This window comes from Charadrius vociferus, unplaced genomic scaffold (assembly GCF_000708025.1).
Source record: "Charadrius vociferus isolate BGI_N301 unplaced genomic scaffold, ASM70802v2 scaffold142, whole genome shotgun sequence".
Classification (NCBI taxonomy): domain Eukaryota; kingdom Metazoa; phylum Chordata; class Aves; order Charadriiformes; family Charadriidae; genus Charadrius; species Charadrius vociferus.
In genome coordinates, this window is record NW_009647025.1 from 202,782 (window position 1) to 224,626 (window position 21,845).

General features: G+C 36.7%; 1 protein-coding gene across 1 annotated transcript in view; it reads right to left on the reverse strand.

Annotated features, from left to right (window-relative positions):
• MAP3K4 (mitogen-activated protein kinase kinase kinase 4) overlaps positions 1 to 21,845 on the reverse strand; it is a gene marked incomplete at its 5' end in the record, with an annotated part of 56,036 nt that overhangs the window by 31,603 nt on the left and 2,588 nt on the right. The window contains 9 exons of the mRNA XM_009895532.1: positions 542 to 691; positions 2,378 to 2,644; positions 4,916 to 4,999; positions 5,090 to 5,189; positions 5,599 to 5,718; positions 6,114 to 6,271; positions 9,105 to 9,251; positions 13,163 to 13,405; positions 17,748 to 19,129. Of these exons, the coding sequence (XP_009893834.1) occupies positions 542 to 691; positions 2,378 to 2,644; positions 4,916 to 4,999; positions 5,090 to 5,189; positions 5,599 to 5,718; positions 6,114 to 6,271; positions 9,105 to 9,251; positions 13,163 to 13,405; positions 17,748 to 19,129 (2,651 nt within the window). The remainder of the gene's footprint in view (positions 1 to 541; positions 692 to 2,377; positions 2,645 to 4,915; positions 5,000 to 5,089; positions 5,190 to 5,598; positions 5,719 to 6,113; positions 6,272 to 9,104; positions 9,252 to 13,162; positions 13,406 to 17,747; positions 19,130 to 21,845) is intronic.

Here is a 21,845-nt window from a genome sequence, read left to right on the forward strand (position 1 = left end):
CCAAAACAAACAAACACAAAAACCCCACCACCAAAGAAAACCCTCATCCAACAAAAAAAAACACCACAACAACAAAAACACCCACCTGCAAAACAAAAGAAAAAAAGACCTACCCACTTTCACATCACAAAGCAGCCATCTTCTCCAAATGTGGGGAAAAAAAGTTGTTTCTTGCAGTTCATGGGTTTTGATAGAATTTATTTTTACAAAATCACACACTTCCTTTCAATTCAATAGTGCTCTTTTACAAAAATGTATTTATTCTGTTGCTATGAATATTTCTATTGCATTATGGACTTATTTCCCACATGCCCAGTACAAAAATGATTACACCAATATTGCTCAATAATGCATTCACAAGTCCTTTGCAAAAACAAAATGAAAATTGTACTGAAAGTAAAGTCCATAGAGGTTGCATAAATTACAATTGCATCAGCAATACATGTCATCAGCATTGCAATCAAGTCTTCTTACACATTTTTACTTATCAGTGAGCAAAACACAATCGATTTTGACCGAGATAATCTCAAAAACTGCTTACCTTTAGCTGTTGTAGAGCTTTGGCGATGACTGGTTGGCTGGATGTCTGTTCCTGGTGCAGAGATATGAGCCCTTCAATAGACTGCTGGAAAGCTTTTCTCTGACTCACAAGGTGGGCAGATTGAATGACTACAAGGAGGAGGTTATCAACCTAGGAATACAAGATACCACTAGTTCTTATGAACAAAATCCTCTCTATAAAACATGTCCCATATCAGCAAATTCCTACTGGCTATTTTTTTAATTCTAAAATATGAAAGACCTCTCTTGTCACTATTCATGAAAATATTTAATTCACACAGAAAAGCTTGATGCTGGCAACTGAACTTCATAAACTCTCATCTTATGAGCAGAGCTCTGTTAGGGCAAATGCCACAGCACGTTTTCAAGGGGAACGTCCTCCTAGTCACTTCTGGAAAGGTTTGGGAAACACTGTATTAAAATTTTCTTCAGGATAGCTATATACAGAAAGGCAGCACCTAAGCAAAATAACTATATTTTCCCAAAGCAGATTGAGGCAACAACCATCATGTAAATTAAGAAGGTTTTATCCAAGTAATGTAATACACTTCAGGACAGAAACCTACTATTGAACAGGGAAAGCCAGATTTACCACACAGTATTTGCTCACATTTTGAAAATTATTAAAATGTAAGAATATGTTTTGGAAACTAGAGCTCTGATATTGCAGAAGTCTATAAAAGTACACAGTCACAGATGGTGTTGCCTTTGCTGTGGCGCTATGAGTCACATACTAAGCTCTGTCGATTTCCATCTACAGACAATGCATCTGCAACAAGTTACTCATAAAACAAGACCTACTTAATCCAGGTTTTCAATATCTCATCCCCAAAGAATACATTCAAGCTCAAAATTCTTTAAATGTTGATGGAATTCTTCTATTTTATCATTATTTTTTAAATAAAACTTTAAGATTTTCTCCAGTTTGCAATCAAAACCTGTTTTTTAAAAACACAGGACACAACCTTGCTGAAGGATTTTTTACTTCCTAACCTTTCAATATTGGATTTAAAAAAATTAATAAACAGTTACACACATACACAAACACACAGTGTTTTATGTGCACTTACATATGTCAGATGGAATTTGGTTTGCAAATGGCATTTTACCTTTTGCTGTTTTCATTTTCTGAATGAAATGCTAACTTCGATAGAAGCCCAATGAAATTCTAAGCACTGAATCAAAGGCTATTTTTTTTACTGTTCAGTCTGGACAGCAGACAAAAAAGTATTAACATGCTTGCACGTTAAAAACAGCAGTATGTACAGGAGTGACTTTTTCAACTGCCTGTAATTGCTAGCGCCCTCTGAATGCTAGAGGCCAGGCACGGTGACAGGGAAAGCCACTCTGGTTGTGGACAGTAGAGCCCATTTATGGTAGGGATCCAAGGAACTGCAATGACATACCAAAAGGAAAATTCACTTAGCTTAACATAAGGATATGAGCACAGGAAGGGCAGGGAGCTGCAGCTGGCTCAGTTGCTAGAGCGTAGCAGAACTGCTGGCAGGGAACCCCTGTTGGCTTGGGATGAAGGAAAGTATGACTGGAAAGACTTCTGCCTGCAGAACTGTTGAACATCCAGTAGCTTCCACAGAAGTTTAACTTTAAATGTCACAATTTATGCAAGATCAAAAGTAACTGGTTTCATGCCTCAGTGTGGCATGAACCACAGGTTCCTGGAGACTGGTGACTTAATACAATGTACAGTTTTCAAGTCCTATCCACACTTCTGATACCAAACACCCAGCTACATATTGAAAGTATCTCTTTATTATACAAATCACATGGGGGGCGGGGGAAACAATCAAAAACCCACCTGCATGGTTCGCAGCGTATCAACAGTTTCTACTTGTGGCACTACTTTGACTGGCTGACCCTCCCAGGCACTCCAGCTGTCATCTAATTCATGGGTTTTATCACTGTGTTTGGTCATTAGTAAGTAGGCCTCATACGCAATCTCATCCGAATCCTTTGAGCAATCCTTTCCAGCAGCTGCATTGAGGAGCTGCAAAATCACCGATTTTTCACCTGCAATACTATTTGGTACAAATACTTGTAAATTCTCGAGTCCAGGGATTTGTACCTGCAGAAAAATAAAAATAAAAATACACTGAATGAGTGAATCTCACTGTCTTCTACGATACTTAAAATAGATATATGTCAATTCATTTAAGCAACAGGGAGAGTTTCCATCTTAAACAGCTGCACAATATATATACTAAAACAGTACACTGAGTCATTTTTTGAAGTAAAAGTCAAAGTGCATTACAAGAAACTATTTGTCTTGAAATCCCCATGATCACCAATTTGCAGTGACATGTTTCCTTGCACCTTCAATTGATCCTTCTACATATTCTTTTAAAGGAATCTTGTTACAAAAAAGTCCAATTTCACGTATGTACTACATACGTGTGTATATGTACGTATAAAATATATATACACATATTTTAAAAAGTAAATTGGTCAATACTAATATAAGACTTACAAAGCACACATTTTAAAGACTGGAATATTAAAAGAAGAATGATTCCTTCAGGATGCCTACAAATCCACGTAACATTTCTCACTGGCTACAAAAGATAAAACTAAAAAAAAAATCAGTTATTCTTTTACTATTCATGAGAGATTAATTAAGTCCAATAAGAGGGTTCTTTTTTAATAAAATACTACTTGTACTACTTAAAAACTACTTCTGCATATCTGTCACATTGGTAACAATACTTTACCCAAGTCAGGCATGAGAATCAGACTGTGAAAACAGAAAAATAGTTGACCCCTGGGATTTGACATGAGGTAACTGACTTACAGTGAAGTTTAATTCTCTCTTTTCAGAGTTTGAGGACATCAAGCTAAGACAAAACACTGCACTCAACATTTTTACCATTAGGCAGCCACATTTTATAGTTAAAACCATTATAACCTACAGGTCAATGTAAAAACTAGATGGTTGGTACTGAAAGCCAAAATAATTTCCCAAAACTAACGAGCATCTGATTGAAAAGGCTGTTAAAAATTTAACCCCCCTACATGATACTAGAAAGCCAAGACTTGAAGCATTAATCACCAAAATGTGTGTCATTTTAAGTGGTGAAAAAAAGGGGAGAGGTAATACATAAAGAGGGATAAATCTTGAGATCCAAATAATCTATCTAGATTATTTAACCCACGTGTTTACACAGATTTTTTCAAACTCAAGATTCACTTTTCTTCTTCAAAACGTGCATAAGAACAATGATACTATCTTTAGTATTTGTGTCTTAAAGCAGCCAAGAGTGGATACCTGGGGAAAAATATTTTTAAAAAGTAAACGTATACTCATTTCCCTGACTATTCTCCTACTCTTAAATAATTCACAAATCAAGGTGCTGCTGAGACAGATGTTTCATCCATGTATTTAACAATCCTTTATGAACTTCTCTCCTATGAACTTGTTGGTCTCCCCTTGAACCAGTTTCTACTTTTAGCGATCATGTATATAAATCTAACAAGAATTTTGTCGTTCAAAAGTTAGTAGATTATTTCCCAATTGGGAATGATATATATGAAATGTATGGAAGGACAAAAAAGACCAGCAGATCCAAATAAATTTAATCTGTGGAAGCAATTCAAATTTTAAATTCAAACTACAATAAAGACTTGTTGACCTAAGAACTTGTAAGGATAAAGTGCAAAACCATAAACGTGGGAGTTTATAGCACAGTAACTATTGGGCACTGAGAGTTTAACCTACTTTTGCTGTATAACAGTTTTCCAGCAACAGTTATTCTGGAACAGAACACAGTCCCTGCATTTCTCACACCCTTAGCACTCTCAAGGAAGCTCGCTAGAGCAGATCATTATAATATTTTCGCTTTATAAGAGCACATAAAACACAGGTCCATAGTCTAACATTATCTACTTAAACATGTCCATTTACTGATGTATCTGTTTACCTCATAAACTTCAAAGCATTCATTTTTCATAACACTCCATACTCAGTGTTATTACTCCCCTCTCACAAATGTGTAAGTACTATTGAAGCAAAATGGCTTTTCCTAAGTCACAAAGAGAATCCTGGTGAATACAAGGAACTAGACACTGATTTCCCAAAACACAGACTGGCATTCTCACTCTCACAAACATAGGTACAGAAAATAATTTGACTGCCACAATTCAGTATTAAATACATGACATTTTAAATTAAAGAATCATAGAATAGTTTGGGTTGGAAGGAACCTCTAAAGGCCATCTAGTCCAACCCCCAAATGTTGAGATATAGATGCCACATTAAAAAATTGAAAATACGTCAATAAATATCCATTGACAATTTGCTTAGCATACCCACTCTACTTTCATGCTTCTAAACTGAATTTACCTTCACATACTCTTTTGTTTTCAGAGAGTTCAGAAGATCTCGCACAGGGGCTGACAGTGCAAATTCTGCTGCTATTTCAAGGTCCTACAAGTAGTGACAAAACAAAAGAATATGCTTTCAGACTAAACTTATCGTAAGCATATAAATAAAATTAAAACTCTACTATTAACGTACCTTTCTCAGCATTTTAGCAAAACCAAGAGCTTTGGAGGCCCTTTCTCTAGCTTCGTGAAACAGTTCTTTGAGTGCTCGGCTGGTCTCTATAACAGACCTCCTGAAACATTGGAAGAATGAAGTGATGTTTTAGTAAATCATACTGCATTTTTATAGCTATTAGAAAATAAGAATTATTTACATGTATGTGGACAGAAAGAGCATACAAAAGAAATATTCACAAGCAGCTGATTGAAATAAATTAAACTTAACGCAGGCATATTTTTGATAAGGATATAAAAATTGAATTTAAATAACATTACATAAACAACCTCTCATATCCAGAACTAAAAAAAGTTACTAGTCTTCAAACGAACAAAAATGATGGTTCATTACTACTGCACACAGAAATATTAGCAATAAAATCTATGGAGTCTTGCATTTTCGAAGTTTCTGAGAAATAAAATGCAGTATGTATCTGTCAGGGGTATAGAAACAGGAGTTAATTATTAAGCTGAAGGGCTTAATACCTGATTTCATCTGATGCAGTACTGTCATCGGCACTGGCCCAAAATTCATCACAACTGTCTTGCAGTCCAGAATCTAAAAATATTCCTGTATATTTTAGCAGCATTCCTCCTGCAATATCACTGTAGCAACAGAAATGGTGGAACTTCAGAGTCTTATTCAGGTAGCACGGCACCTTAAACTTCTTCCTACTCTGTCCAACGCAAGAGAGCCGTGTTGCCAAGTCCGCCTGCAGAACCAAGCAGTATCTTGGGGGCCCTCAGTTACTCTACATGCACAGGAAGGAATGGGGACTTTGCATAGAAGCAGTCATTCCTGTTATAGCTATAGTAAGAACAATGTGCACTTACTGCATCCTATAGGTACAGTCATTGTAATAATTGATAAATTCACTAAGACTACCAACTGTTCACTGAGGTCCTAAGAAGCTCATTCTGGGAACCCTGAACAAGTGCTGACTTGAATACGTATCTGGTACAAATCAACACCGTAAGCAGAGTAATTAAATAAAACCTACCAGAACAGTTTTCCAGCTTGCGCTTCACCTCCTCTTATATAAGGAGTTATTTCTTTGGTGAAATTCCATTCTTCCTCCAACAGATTTTTTAAACTATGAGACGCCTGAGGTAACTGCTGTAGCATTTGGATCCAGCTTCGCATATAATCAAAGTAAACCTGTACATGGAAAGAGACAATTTTAACAGACATTGTTATATAACATGTAACTAAGGACTGTAACTTCTCAAATCAACAAACAATCTCATTATTATACAACTGGTGGAAAATATTTCTACAACATTTTTTGTTTGCTATGACTGAAAACTAGCTACACATTTCCACCCAAAAGGTGAAATTTATGGCTCGGGAAGTAGAAAGTGCTAAATACTGTATCTTCACAATACATTTCTGAAACTATTGACAGTATCACCATCTCGCTTGCTGTGCTGCTATTCACAATTGTGTCAGTGAATGCCCACAGTGGCCAGAGTTTTTAAAGCTGAACTACTGAAAAACAGTTTCTAAATCTCTTATTAACCGGATTACTCCAAAAGGTTTTATCTGAACATATCCTCCTGGATATGGATAAGTGCAGTAAACAGGCTTCTCAGATTCTACATTATACCCTGTGTTCCTTTATATCAAGTCTTATCTCTCACTTTATTTAATTATTATTGTTTTAAAACTACAGAAAAATCCAGGTAAGTACAAACATCTTTTTCAAACATCTGCCCTTCAGGATCATACTGAATGCAAAAAATTAGCTGCAATTTTACGATGGTTTAGTTTAATAATCCATAACATCAATCAATGTCCCTCCTTAGAAATGGTTAAGATACTTCCTATTGGTTTCAGGTATTTTTGGACTACATTGTAATAATGCCAAGATCATAGAATCATAGAATGGTTTGGGTTGGAAGGGACCTTCAAGATCATCTAGTTCCAGGCAGAGACATCTTTCACTAGACCAGGTTACGCAAAGCCCCATACAACCTGGTCTTGAAAACTTCCAGGGATGGGGCATCCACAATTTCTCTGGGCAACCTGTTCCAGTGTCTCACCACCCTCACAGCAAAGAATTTCTTCCTAATTCCCAATCTAAATCTATCTTGTTTCAGTTTAAAACCATTACCCCTTGTCCTATCACTACACTCCCTGATAAAGAGTCGCTCCCCATCTTTCCTGTAGGCCCTTTTTAGGTACTGGAAGGCCACAATAAGGTAACCCAAACCCCAACTCTCTCAGCCTGTCTTCAGAGGAGAGGTGCTCCAGCCCTCTGGTCATCTTCATGGCCCTCTGGACTCGCTCCAACAGGTCCATGTCCTTCTTATGTTGGGGGCTCCTGAGCTGAACACAGTACTCGAGGTGGGATGTCACAAGAGCAGAGCAGATATGGAAAACCTTAAAATCCTACTCTGCATTAAGTAGGTACTGTGTTCTGATATCAGGCTGTAGCCCCATTCAACTTTAATTTGCCTTTCAGTCTCAGCCTAACTCCTCTTCCAGTACTCTTCTTAGCTACCTTGCTTGCCTATACAAGGAAAAGACAAAGTTCCACCCCCAGTGCTCATTAATCCTGTCTTAACTTTCTGATTTCCTACAAGTTTTCCCCATCCCTATTTTTATTCCAGTTCATTTCTTCGGCTCTCTTTGCCCAGTTGTCCCAATCTTCTGACAAAATGGACCATTCATTCAATCTTTCTTCCCTGCTCCTGGCACTACAGTAACCTGCAACTTTGAATAGGCACAAACTGTGATTCTTTGAAGTCTGATATACTTACTCCTATTCACACAGTTTTGTTACCATCCCTTTCAAGACCTACAAAAAGCAAAATCCTTATACAATTAAAACTGCTGCCAAAGTTCAAGGTCTTGCCTCAAAACACAAAAACATTACAGCTACCTAAAAAAAAAACCAAAAAAAAAACCAAAAAAACCAAACCAGGTAAAGAATTTCAAAATGGACAAGATGAACCATTTTCCTTTCATCTAGCCAGGCCATTTCTACTGGAATTATCTAGAAATTTCAGATGGAGATGAAGAAAGACACACAGCGTAAGAAAGTTCAGGTAAAACACTGTATTTTCACCACTGTAGATGATGAAAAGCATGGAATAGGAAAATCTTTGTGTACTCAACAACGGATGGTACCAACAGCTCCACTGAAAAAACACTAGTGATGAGGTATTGAGGTGTATCTTGGTTTGGTTTTTTTTCCCCCAGGATAGGGAGGACAAAGTTCAAACAACTCAAAAAAGAATACAAATCAGTCACATCCAAGGGAATAGTAATTTAAACTAAATTTACTAAAGCATACTTCATTTAATGTCTTTCAGAGGCCAAGTGTTTGTCTTAAAAATACTTCTTTGTGCTTAACTTACTGCAATAATGAATACATGGTCGGGCACTGGAATAGGCTGCCCAGGGAGGTGGTTGGGTCACCATCCCTGGATGTGTTTAAGAGCCGTTTAGACGGGGTGTTGGGGGATATGGTGTATATGGTGTAGGGGAGAACTTTGCAGAGTAGGGTAAATGGTTGGACTCGATGATCCCAAGGGTCTCTTCCAACCTAGACAATTCTATGATTCTATAATTCTATGTTAAAAATAAGGTATGATTAATGGATGAATGCAATATCAAGATATTAAGACATGATGTTAATCGAACAATTGTATTTATTTTTTTATTCAATACTAAAATGTCATTAAGATTAGTTAAAATGTATGGAATGTACAGTTCTATTAATGAACCATTTTATTGTAAATACAGGCAATATACAAGTATACTGTACCACAGTCGACTATAACAAAAATCAGTATTGCTAAAATCATTGCTGAAATGGCAATGGCTACTGTGTTACCATTAAAACAATAAAACTACATTGAAGTAGCACAACAACAAAAAAAATTAGCAAGACCTATACTCACCAGGGACAATAGATTTCTATTAGCAGTATTCAGACTAATACACTTACTAGAACCTCAAATATTTTCTCCTTGTTGAAGCTTACCATTAACATTTTATGCAGGTCCTCTTCAAAAGAATCAATGTTGTAATCAATCTTTTGTAAGTCATCTAACACCTCCCGTAACATAAACTGGTAATATTGCTTCATTAATAGGCCACCCTTCAGAACCTCTTTACACTCTCTCACTAGCTGCAAAAGAAAAACCCAAAAACTGCCATCAGTCAAGACATTACTCTTACATTCTCCCTGGGAAGTGAAAGCTCAATTTATCAGTTCAGTTTGTTTAAATATGTTAGTTTATCACTACATAACTTCTACAGTTTTTAGAAATTAATACAGTTGCTCTATGTGTCTGCAGAAAAGATGTGACTGGTTTTCCAGGATTATTTAGTTGCCATCGTGCCATTTGCCATGTAACTGCAAATAAAGATGGAGGTAGATGTTTCAGACTTCATTCCCCACACAGGGCCACTGCTAGCAACTTACTGGATAGTTAAAAAGTTTAGAAGTGGGCAAGAGTGCTCAGCATCATCAAATCACCAGTTTAAATGGAATCAAGTCAGGAGTAATATGCAATGTAATATGTTTGACAGATGCTTAGAGACCTATGACAAATGTTTTACTGCAGGAAATTAATTGTCAATCTATTGGGCAGGTGTCCACAAATCTAAAACTTATACCAGATCTGAAAACAGTTAAGTGTTCCTTTTGTCGCTTCCTTGGGCAAGGCTAACATGAGGAAACTTATCTTTTCAACCACAGAAATGGTCACTTCTAGCCAAACAGCTGTCACCCCTCCCTGAAAGCTTACAGTTTTTATTTATTTGAAGAAACATGCACAACCACAGACACAGGAGTACACAAACAGCAAGAATGGTTTCAAACCTACACTAACAAATGCCTTTCTTTAAGAAGTCTTTCCAGTGCCAAGTGCGTATTCTTCTGAAATTATCAGCCTCCAGGTCTGACGACCCCTGACCTTTTCTGAGCAACAACTTCATTAAATCGAGAGTCTGAGAGGGACAGAGGGGTTCATTTGGAGGGTCAGAGGGAATGGAATTGTTGGCTGGTAAATCTGCTTTTTAAAATCTTCTATAATGGCTATCCTGGCAAAATAATATATCAATATAGTAGACTCAATGTATGAGAAATTATAAAAGCAAAACATATAATAACGTTACTAATATGACAAGAGTTTTTGGAATCTTTTACAGGCCAGAAAACATTATACTGTGTTCTCCCGCATGCAGGGGAACAAGGGTAATATTCTGAACTCCGTAGTTTAAAACTTACCAACAGCTAGGTGAAAAGGGGGGGGGGGGGGGGGGGGGAGATTTTTTATAAGGTGAAGATCCAATAATTACACATTTACATCCTTAACATGTCATATATTTTAAAATGAATGTGCATTCTTCACTCTTCACTCACTCAATCACATTCAGTGTACTCTGTGTTAACCTATCAGGGTTTTTTGCCCTTGGATCCACAAAGAAAAACAACTTGTTCAAAGAATTTAAAATTAGTATTTAACTACCCATCACAGAGACAGATGGGACTTGGCAGTATCACTTATCCATAAAATTTTACTATACAGTACAGCATATCTTACAGATACAAACAAATTCACTTCTAAAACTTGCAGAGTAACATTTGTTCTATTCCAAAATAAAATACTCTCAAAACTCGATTAAAAATAGAGAAATTGTTTAAATAATACTGCCATACAGTAATGTGTAGTGCTACTGAATAACAGAATATAGGATTTACAAAAACCCCTGTAGTGCTAATTTTAAGACTCAGCTTTTGGCACTGAAACTCAGAAGGCAACAGGCAAACCAAAAATATGGTCTATAATGAGTGCACTAAAGAATGTGCAGCCTAAATTGAGGATATTATTGCTATTCCTGGTTTGTTTGATGGGTTACTTTTTGTTTAGGGAGTTTGTACAAGAAATTCTTTTCTACAAAGCAGGTTGGACAGGTCACACAGCCTCCAGGGTACTGTAGTTTAGAGCAAGAAAGTTTATATTAAGTTTTCTGGGTTTTGGTGGTCTGTTTTTTTGCTTCCACTCTCCCCTCCACCCGATAGTTACTTGACCTATAAAATAACAATCTGTCATCAAACATTCAAATTTTTCTGTTCCAGTAATTTCCAAAATTTACATCACACCTGCTCTACGTGACCTATATACACAAAACCTGATTAAGCAGAACACAGTAACTAGGCAGTGCGCTGCAGCTCTGCTCCAAGTGGTGTCAGTCACTTATCAGAAACCAGGTAGGTGTGACTTTTCACTTTTCAACTAGGTCAGACTGACTCAGAGTTAATGCATGCCACATGGCAATAACAGACCATAAGCAGTCTGAGCAAAATTTTGATGGCTGACATAAGGACTGTTGATGCAAAAATTCCATGCTGTTAAGATCATCTAGACAGAGTGCTGATCATCAGATACAGTTTTCCCCATCCAAACACACATCCTGTAGCTGGCTGCTTCTTTAATCATTAAAATGTGTTCAAAAACTACCTGGTTAACAGGTGTGTGGATAACAGAATTAGTAACTAAGAAATCAGCACCTGTATCTACACACAATACGCTATTATGCCTCTAGCTATAGACTTAAATGGGTGTTGATGAAGAAGAAATTACTTATTTTTAAATTGCATTTCTCTATTGCACTGGCTTATAATCTGCAACTAAAAATCTTCTGTATCTCCAACCCAAACTCCTCTGTAATTCTGTAATCTGTGAACTTGCAGAACAAAACAGACACCTAAACTCTATTTTGAGCCTGCCCAAAATTTCAGGACTTATAATTCTTCAGAAAACAAATACATCTATTTGTGAAATATCCTCCACAGCTCCTTTGCCTGTTCAGAAAAATTGTGTGGGACAGCAAGCATTTGCTGAGTCGAATTCATTTTTTCAATGTAATTAGCAAGACAGTATACACCATCAAAACAGTCTGTAACAAACACATTGTTTTCCAGGAAGAAACTGACATTTATACTTCATTCAAAGTCCACAAGAAGAACACAAAATATAAGGGGAAAAAATAGCCCCAGTCTCTGGGAAAAACGCATATATCGTGCTTTACAATACAGTATGCTATACTGTATTTTACTATAACTATGACTGTTAAGACTGAAATTGTAGGTCCTGTGCTTTTGGATACAAGGGCATCCAAAATCCTAGTATACCAAGGAAAGAAAAAGGCGGGGAGTGAGGCTGGGGGGAAGTCGGGGAAGAGAGAGGACTGAAATTTATTCAGGACCATGAAGTAACTTAGTAATTGATTTTGAAACAGCAGATAACTGGAATGTGAAACCATAATTGGCCCAAGACCTTATTTAAGTGTTTACCCTTAAAGACCACCTGATAAAACCCTGATCTGGTTATGCTTGCCAGGGAGCAGGGAGATGACTTCAGACTATTTTGGTGTGCCCTGGACTAGATGTTGAAAAATGCCATTGATCTAAACAGCCTTCACTGCATCAGATAACCACCAGAAAAGAAATCCTCATACAACATTCTCAACCAGTGACAGGATTGACAATCTTGGGTCACTACCAACAGAAAACATCAGATATTTATAAAAAACAATATTCTGGGAAAGATGATCATCTTTTTTTCTTTTTTTTTTTTTTTCTTCTTAATCAATTTTCACTATGTGTCTACCGCATGTTGGCAGAGGTCTTACGCTTGCAAAGAAAAAAGGATCAAATCAAAGAAAAAAGAAATATACAGACCCTTAAAACTGGTTATGCTGCCTAAGAAACCCAAATGGAGGAAGATGTGCTGGACAAGGTTATATAGCTTCTAATGCAAATGGAACAAATACTGTTTACCTTCGCTGGCTGATAATTGTTTAATCACCAGTTTTGATTCCTGGAAGTCTAAATCAGAGAGGTATATATGACCAGCTGTTTACTATGCAAAAAACAGATCTCCATATGAAACACAAGACTCTTTATAAGAGTTATAACTATACATTGTCTTTTCTTAAAATAATCCTCATTAAACTGACAACTTTATCATAATGAAATGACGAAGTAATTTCAAATAGGAAATATAAAAGAAACTAACAGCTGAAGCAAACCTGTTTAATACTCAAAAGAGATGGCTCCCCAGCAGGTCTTTGTTCCAACCTTAGCTTGAGACATTCATGGATAACATTGAGCAGGACTCGGCAGAGGACCAAGAATGCAGGTTCAAAAGATGGTAAATCCATGGATTTCAGCTCCTCCCATGATACAGTGCTGCATTTTTGCTCACAACAAGGTGGGGAATTTAATAACTGCACGTAATCTGAACACAACATGGGATCTGGAAATTCTGAAAACTGTAACAAGAAATAGGTATTATGAAAAGGATCCTTAAATTCTTTAGGATTTAGCATTTGTTTAAAGTAGCATGCACAAAAGTCTATTTTTAAAGGGTAAGATTCTATTAGCTGGCAAATCAACCACAGGAGCTTCAATTTCTCTCTTTTCTTTTTTTTATTTTAAAGCTAACTTTTTTTTTTTTATTTATTGGAAGATAACCAGGCTGAGGAAAACAATTATAGACCCTTGGAAGTGAACAAAACAATGTCTCACTTTATATTTCGGTTTTAAAATGATTAAAGTGTCCATTAAAATTGGAGATCACCACTCTACAGGAAGAAACTGCTGTTTGAGGTTATGATAAACATACAAGTTAGGCCTAACATAACACATAGGAACATATATTCATGTCATTATGAGATACAATACTTGAGAATTTCAAACAATATTAAAAAATAAATAAATCAAAAAGGTCTTACACAAATGACTATATCTAGAGAAACACTTGGCTATGTCAGGTGAGTAACCTCATTCTTTGTCAAATACATAGTGCATATATTATATTGTAAAGTAATGCAATATTCAAGAAAGTGTCAATAGCTAAATTGAACAAAACTATTGAAAAAATAACTTAATGAACTTTGGTAGATTTTAAGAAATTGAAACTGAAACTTAAAAAGGAAGATGAAATACAAAGAGACAAAGCTGTTTTTTTTTCAATTAATATTTTTCACTTAAATGAAAATTACATTTAAATGAAATGACATTTCTAATTAGAGAAAATAATTGAAACTATCTGAAACAGACATCCTAGATATCTAAACTATATACTTTGTGATAACATCCTAAGCAAAGTTGTACTTGGAGGCACTCCGGGGTTTTATTTAGGAAGAAAATTTGGACTGCAATACGTGTGCAGCTCTTAAAAGATAACAACACACTGTACATCACCTAAGGCTAAGATTTGTTTCAGATTAAGTTTGTTTTATTCCAATTCTCATTTCACAGCTGCTAACTATGTCACCTGAATATTCTTCATTCATGTATTAGACATAACTAGCATTTTTTAGGCTTTTCTTCAGTGCCAAATTTAAATAACATCACTTCAAAGGAGAGGAAAACACTACCAGAAATTAGATCAAATGATAAAAGTGCTGCCTAGGAAGTTTAAAAAAAATTAAGCCACTTTATTACCCAGCAGAAAATAAAAAAAAAAAAGTAAAGACCTTTACACCTACACACACATTTTTGACATTTGTGCCTACAGTGTTGTACAAGCTCTGCTTTCTCAGAAGAGCCACACAAAATTACAGCTACTGACAAAGTCAGTTTTCTTAGTGCTTTTATTTTTTAATATTGTGATGTTTCTCAACAGTCATGGGGGATGGAATGGCATATTCATTACTGTCTAACGTTGGCACAAACCATATTATGCACTGCAGATTCTTAAGTGGTTTATAAAACCATTAGTTTATTATACAGAGATAGCAAACATGCATGAGTGGGGATTTCCTTTACATATAGTTTAGTTGAACTTTAATCACTTGTTGATCTACAGTATAAGTACTTATCTTCTTAGATGGTATATTAATGTCTTCTTTTTACTAACTTTTTTAAAGAAAAGTATAGCACCAGATCTAGAGGCTTTTTATGCAAGAAGTTTTCATTAATAACAGATCATGAAAATACTACACTTCAACAGCACAACAAAATATTTAAGAAATACAATCCCCACTGTAACGCAAGTATAGTGTTGGAAAATTTAGTTCTTATAAAAATATTAAAGAACTAGTCTATGAGCAAAAATGACAGAACAGAATTGAATAAATGTATTATTTCATTTTCTAACGTTAAGGATAACAGCACATGACATTCGGGCTTAGTATTAGACACCTAAACTTCTATTGTTCAATCTGACTAATCTTAATCTTCAGCAGGCCCAATATGAAATGTTTCAAATGACTACCAAATACCTCTTAAAAAAACCCCAAGGAAACAAAGTCCAAGCCATTTATTGAGATCATACATAAAATCCATACTCAAAACTGCAGCCAGTTGAATAAACAACAAGCAGGGTACAAGGGCTTAAATACTGTTCTACTAAAATAATATCTCTGATTTTCTAAACTAAAGTAAGAAATATTAGCCATTTTCTTTAAGAATCAAATAGTACAACTTCTACACAAAACAGACTCTATAGTGTCTAGAGCCTTGTTAAAGTATCAGAGCCTATGATAAATGAAACTTGTACTTTAAAAACCACTAAAACCAGCTGTCTGTATAAATGTATAAACATTCACATATATCTAAGATGAAATGAGCATTAAAACGGATACAATGGAAGAAACCAGAAAGCACATTTTAGATGAAAGACAGTGTTTAAGTAACAATGGAAATGAAAGTATGTCCAGAGATTTTAAAAATGTATGTACACACATAAACACAGAGTCAAGATACAAAAATAATGGAAGTAATGAAGATTAACAAAACACTAACAGCTCTGGCTGCATACAAATATCAAACTGAACTGCACTAAAAACCCCAAGACACTACATTCAAAGTACTGTCAGATGTAAAGACCAAGCGATTCAAAACCACCTCTTCCATTTTAGTCTGATGTCATCGTTTGCTGCAGTAGGTACCACACTTCTGACAAACAGTACTTTCTTTTTGTGACAGCATTCTTTTAATTTTGGGGCAGAAAAGAAGATTACAATTTTAGAACATACACCTTTAGTCACAAAGTCATTTCTTAAAAGGACAATATTCCAAAGAAAATGTAATAACTACTGGAAATGAATGTTCAAAGAAGTTGCAAGGGTAGAGAAGGAGGGAGAAAAGATTAACCTTACATCTTATACAAGTCATCCAATGATAAATTACCAAAAAGTTTTATTCTGTGAAGCTGCAGCAAAGACTCTAGCTACTAGAGTTTCAGTAACTTGTTTTAAGAACCCTTATGGTCAAAACATTTGAAGTATTAAGCAATTTCAAAAATACATTCAAAATAGTTTTCAATACCCTCAAATTATGTTTTATTTCCTTGGGTTTTTTTAAAGGTATTTCTACCTACGTATTAAACTGAACTTTCTTTCTAAGTATATATGGTTTGGGGGTACTTTTGGTTATGGTAACAAGATACCTGCAAGTTTTGCTTAGGCACGTGACTTTTAGAAATTCACAAAGATTCTCGAAATTCAAAACTTCCTAGAACACAAGTTGAAACCCATTAGAGAATAAAGTTTAACTAATAGCTTCATTTTTTACAGTAATACCTACATTAGCAACAGTACGAACAAAAACTTTTCCAAATTCAAATAACTTCATAAATGTAAGTTTATTCATCCTAAAAAAATAACTTCCAAGGGAGATAAACAACTCTTGCTCCTTCTGCAAACGTGACAATCACCACTAAGAGATCAGCAACATGTCAAAGACCATATGTGGCATCCATATTAGAATGGGCATGTTGGCTAAGAAGTTCCTTCATCCAGAATCCATGGTTAGGCAGCCCCACACAGTGCAATTTTATTGAGGAGGGCAAGTGATCCTTACTACTAGTTCTGCCTAATATAAAAATGTCTATAATTTAGGTAACAGTTTATATTAAGAAACTAGATTCTGCCTTGAAAGAATTAGTGGCCACAACTTACCATATGAAACTTCAGCTACTGTCCTTTATTTACTGCTTATTTCATAATTTTGTTTTTATTAACTCACAATCTTTCTTAAGAATATTAAATGACCCAAAATAAAAAAAAAAATAGACTAAGAGCCAGCTGAAGAATGCAACATTCTGACTTGCTTTCATAGATTACAAGGTTAAGAAAGTCCATTCATTTATCCGATCTGGCCTCAAGCGTAACGTGCCATCACAGTACTTCATTCATTTAGATGAGGAAAACCCCGAAACAGTAGTGATGTTTTCATAAAGGATGTCTTGCAGAAAGATATCCAGTCTTGATACAGATGGATATGGAAAATGACCACTTCCATCACTAATTTTTCTCCTGGTTCAACTTCTGTGCGTAATTTTCCGTTGTAATTTTTCTGATTTATGGCTTTAGACATTAGAAAATGTAATGAGCAAAGAAGTTATCATAAAAACGTCATTTCAATTACAAACAAGACAGAGAATTAGCTTGTGCTTCACACAAATTCTAATTCAGGACAAATGACAGATTCATTTCAGCGGAGGCAGAACTGTGCTCTTAATCATAACATACACTATCTTTCAAAAACCAACAAAGCAATCAAAACTTTCATAAGAACCCAACTCCTTCAGTTTCCGTTAGAAACAACACAGCAGGGGAGGCACTCTGTTACCCATTTACAGTAGTAGCAACCTGTGCAACCTACCTCCAGCGGGTGATCACTCCTTACCAACGCCATACGGGCCCTTTGCAATGAACCATGCATTAGCTTGTGCAGTCTTAAAATCAGTTTCCTCAACCCCATTTGCTTCAGTGCTTTATCTACAAACGGCCTGTAAATAGAGGTCAAACAGTGTTGGCTGCAGCTTGCCTCAGCACTGCAGTCTGGAATAACCCAAGAGGCAGAGTCATCCTCAGATTCAAGCCTATCAAGCCTCCTTGAAAAATGGTCCTGAAAGTCAAAATTTGGCTTATTAGTAAAACTGTTCTTGATGGCTTGTCTAAGTTCATCAACATTCTCCTCAGAGATTTGTTCTTCCCCATCACTCTCCTCTGTGCATGTTCCTGAGGATTCCTTTACTTCTGTTTCCCTATCAACTTCTTCATCCTCTGGATCGTTGTCCTTAGATGGTCGAGGAGAAGGAATTTCAAACACTGGCCAGCCAATGTCAGAAAGATTTTTGATGCCCAATACAGTTCCCATAATCCTTAGTTTTTGATTTAAGTCTTTTGTAATATTTAACCATAGACAGAGTGCCTGCACCCTGTCTTGGAAGTCCTTTGCAGCATACTTTTCATAGTCCTTTTGAAGAGCCTGCAGAGATGGATAAAGTGCTTCTATATACTCTAGCAGCTCCATTATCCGCTTTACTTGCTCAAATGAGACCCGCTGGCGATGAAGATGTTCATGGTAACTTGAGTAACCCAAAGCACTAGTCCCATGCGTTGATTTGCAAACTCCTTCTCCTGAAGTACCATTGAGACTGGCTCCATTTTTTACATAGGAGAAGTTTCCATAGTTCACTTTGAAGGTGAGGATTTCATTGATGATATCAGGGATAGCTTGACGGGCTGCATAGAGATAGAGGTCTTGGTCATTAATGCTCCGGCCAGCATGCCACGCTTGCAGCTCCAGCCAGATCAGTTCATTGGATCGGTTCAGCCAGACAGAAGAGGTGTTTTCCTGTCCTCTTTGCTCCCTGTCCTTTTTCTTTGAGACTGAGGTAAGTTTTAACAAAAGCCGCAGGGTTTCAAAGAATTTTAAGCGGTCTGCTGGGCAATCAGTCCTAGAAGTCTGGCGTGCAGTTCTGGGTATTGGCATGGGCACGGAGACTGGAAGCTTAGCATTGCTACAGCCAAGGCTGAGGTAAGGCTTATTGAGATCAACATTTGGAATTGTTTTTTTTGGCAGAGACCCACCAACTGAGTCTAACATAAATGAGCACTGCACATTTTTCTTGTGATCTCGTTCTGTTGTCCTTAGGGTGTCTCGGATCTTTTTTCCTTGCTTATAGCTGTGCTCCTCCACATTCTCGACAGTTTTCCCATTGTCTTTATGTACGGACTGAGCTGGCACACTCATTTTTTCTGTAAGAAAAAGAAAAAAAAAAAAAAAGAATGTGACTGCAGCAACAAGAAAATGCACACTTCAATCCAGCTCCTGATTGTATTTTTTGGTTAAGCATAATATGACGTTTAATACCAATAAAGCAAAATAAGCATCCCAGCCTGTATCAGGAATAGTGTGGCCAGCAGGACTAGAGAACTGATTGTCGCCCTGTACTCAGCACTGGTGTGGCCACACACCACGAGTACTGTGTTCAGTTTTGGGCACCTCACTACAAGAACTACAATGAGGTTCTGGAGCATGTCCAGAGAAGGGCAACAAAACTGGTGAGGGGTCTAGAAAACCGGCCTTATGAGGAGCAGCTGAGGGAAATGAGGTTGTTTAGTCTGGAGAAAAGGAGGCTGAGGAGAGACCTTATCACTCTCTACAACTACATGAAAAGAGATTTGTAGAGAGGTGGGTGTCAGTCTCTTCTCCCAGGCAACAGGTAATAGGACAAGAGAAAATGGTCTCAAGTTACGCCAGGGGAGGTTTAGATTGAGTATTAAGAAACATTTCTACACAGAAAAGGTTATCAAATATTGGAACAGGCTGCCCAGGGAAGTGTTGGAACCACCATCCCTGGAGGTATTTAAAAGACGGGTAGCTGTAGTACTTAGGGACACGGTTTAGTGGTGGTTTTTGGCAAGTGTTAGGTTGATGGTTGGACTCGATCTTCAAGGTCCCTTCCAACCTGGACGATCCTATGATTATATGAATATTACTCCATTTCTATATATGGGAGATCATGATAGAGAAAGATCTGTCAAGCCAGCATACCTTTGGGTGCCAAAAATGGGAAGAGCTATTGCTCAACATTTCAGAACATTGAGCTCTTCGTGTTCAATGCTCCCTGACTTCAACTGCACCTTAAATTCTCAACAATTTGCAAACCACACCCCAGAATCTGTAGCTTGCTCCCAGGAAAACAAGAAACAGACAGAAGACTTTTCTTTTTGCTATTTGCCTAGCATTACACAAACTTTCCTAACAGAATGCTGTTATCATATGATGCACTTCACTGACTTAAATTATGAAATGGCCCTTCATTCTTGTTTCATTCACTACGTATCTTCCTGCATCTGCAACAAAAGAAGGTAAAATCATGCAGAAATCTGTTTCCTTCATCACAAAATTCCAAATAATCTCTACTCATGTAAGACAGCAGCTCTCTGGAAAAGAACTGGTGTGGTAATGTAGCTAAACGACTACCAAATGTATGCACACGAAGGCATTGTATTAAGGTTGCAGAGACATCTGAAATGAAATTGGGTAAGTATGTGGTCAGAGCACCTTCCTTTGCTTGTTTCCATGTTTTGAGCTGTTAATGGGCAATAATCGAGTTAATAAGGGTGTGACCTGCCACATTCCTCCTTCCAATCCCCATATCTAAAAAATATAATTTAACCCTTGCCATAGTTGTGTAGGATTGGGGCAGGTCACAGTGCATATGACAACACTTAACTCTGGAAAAAAAAATAATTATATTCCAAGGACATGAGGAAGAAAGAATAACCACAAAGCCATCATAGAAACTGTTTCTTGCAAATATGGACTTTATTAATGCCTCTTATACTACTTTTATTTCAGGTATTCACCATCTTTCTCTGAATAGCTACCAAGTACAACAGCAGATGACATAAAAACCTAACTCAAACATAGTTTTTCTCCTGGAAATGGAAACCCATCAGTGATTCTAAGAAACCTGCTATGGAATTTGCTATCATTGAATTTACATTTATCTACTCAAACACTACTGTCAGAGAGCGGTACCTCACCCTCACTGGTTACTAACTCATGAGTTTGAATTCCACACCACAGCTGCCGTAAGGAGGCAACAGCCCAAAAAGCTAGGACAGGCAAGCAGCAGGAAGATATGTTCTGCATTGGAAGGAAAAGAAGGAGGAGGACTAAGGAGGTTGGTACAGATGAAACACACACACACACACACACACACCCCTCCCAGACTCTGAGGTAGATTAGAAATGGATCAACTTCTAACAGCACTTTGATATTAAAGATTTTGGTGACCTCACAAAATAAATGAAAACCCTGGCACATTTAAAGATCACTTTCTGAATTTACACTCTAGATACCAGGAGGTCCTCTAAACCCCTTCAGTTTGTATTTTTAACATGTCATTCTCCTTCAGTATTAATCTTCAGATTCCCCATCCCACCAAAACACATTGAAAGAAAGGTAAGTTAAAAATATAATTTATTATTAGACATCCCAAATGTCCTAACACTTTTATCATTTTTAACAAAGCCCAGGCACAATAATCTACAAATTGTTTCAAAATCCTCTCATTTTATCAGATAAACAGGTGCCAATGATGCAAATATACCTGATATTTCTGCAATAAATGAGTACCAATGTTATAACTCCATGAGTTCCTACTACTGATTTTATTGCAGTTTTATAATGCAGGCTTAAATTAATTTGTAAAACAAGTTCAGCTGTACTAACAAACTTTAAGTTACAATTACCTGTAGCGCTAAATAGGGCAAGTAGCTTTCATGACTAAGCAACGATCGGTTGGTACAGTCTGAATATATGACAAAATGAACTTGCGGAACTTGATGGGGTTAAGAAAGTGGGGCAAGCAGAGGTTCCCCTTCAAGCATGAAGTCGCAGAAGTGTCATACTAAAAATCAGACAAGGGCATTGTTTTTTTACATAGTCCAAGAAGCTAAG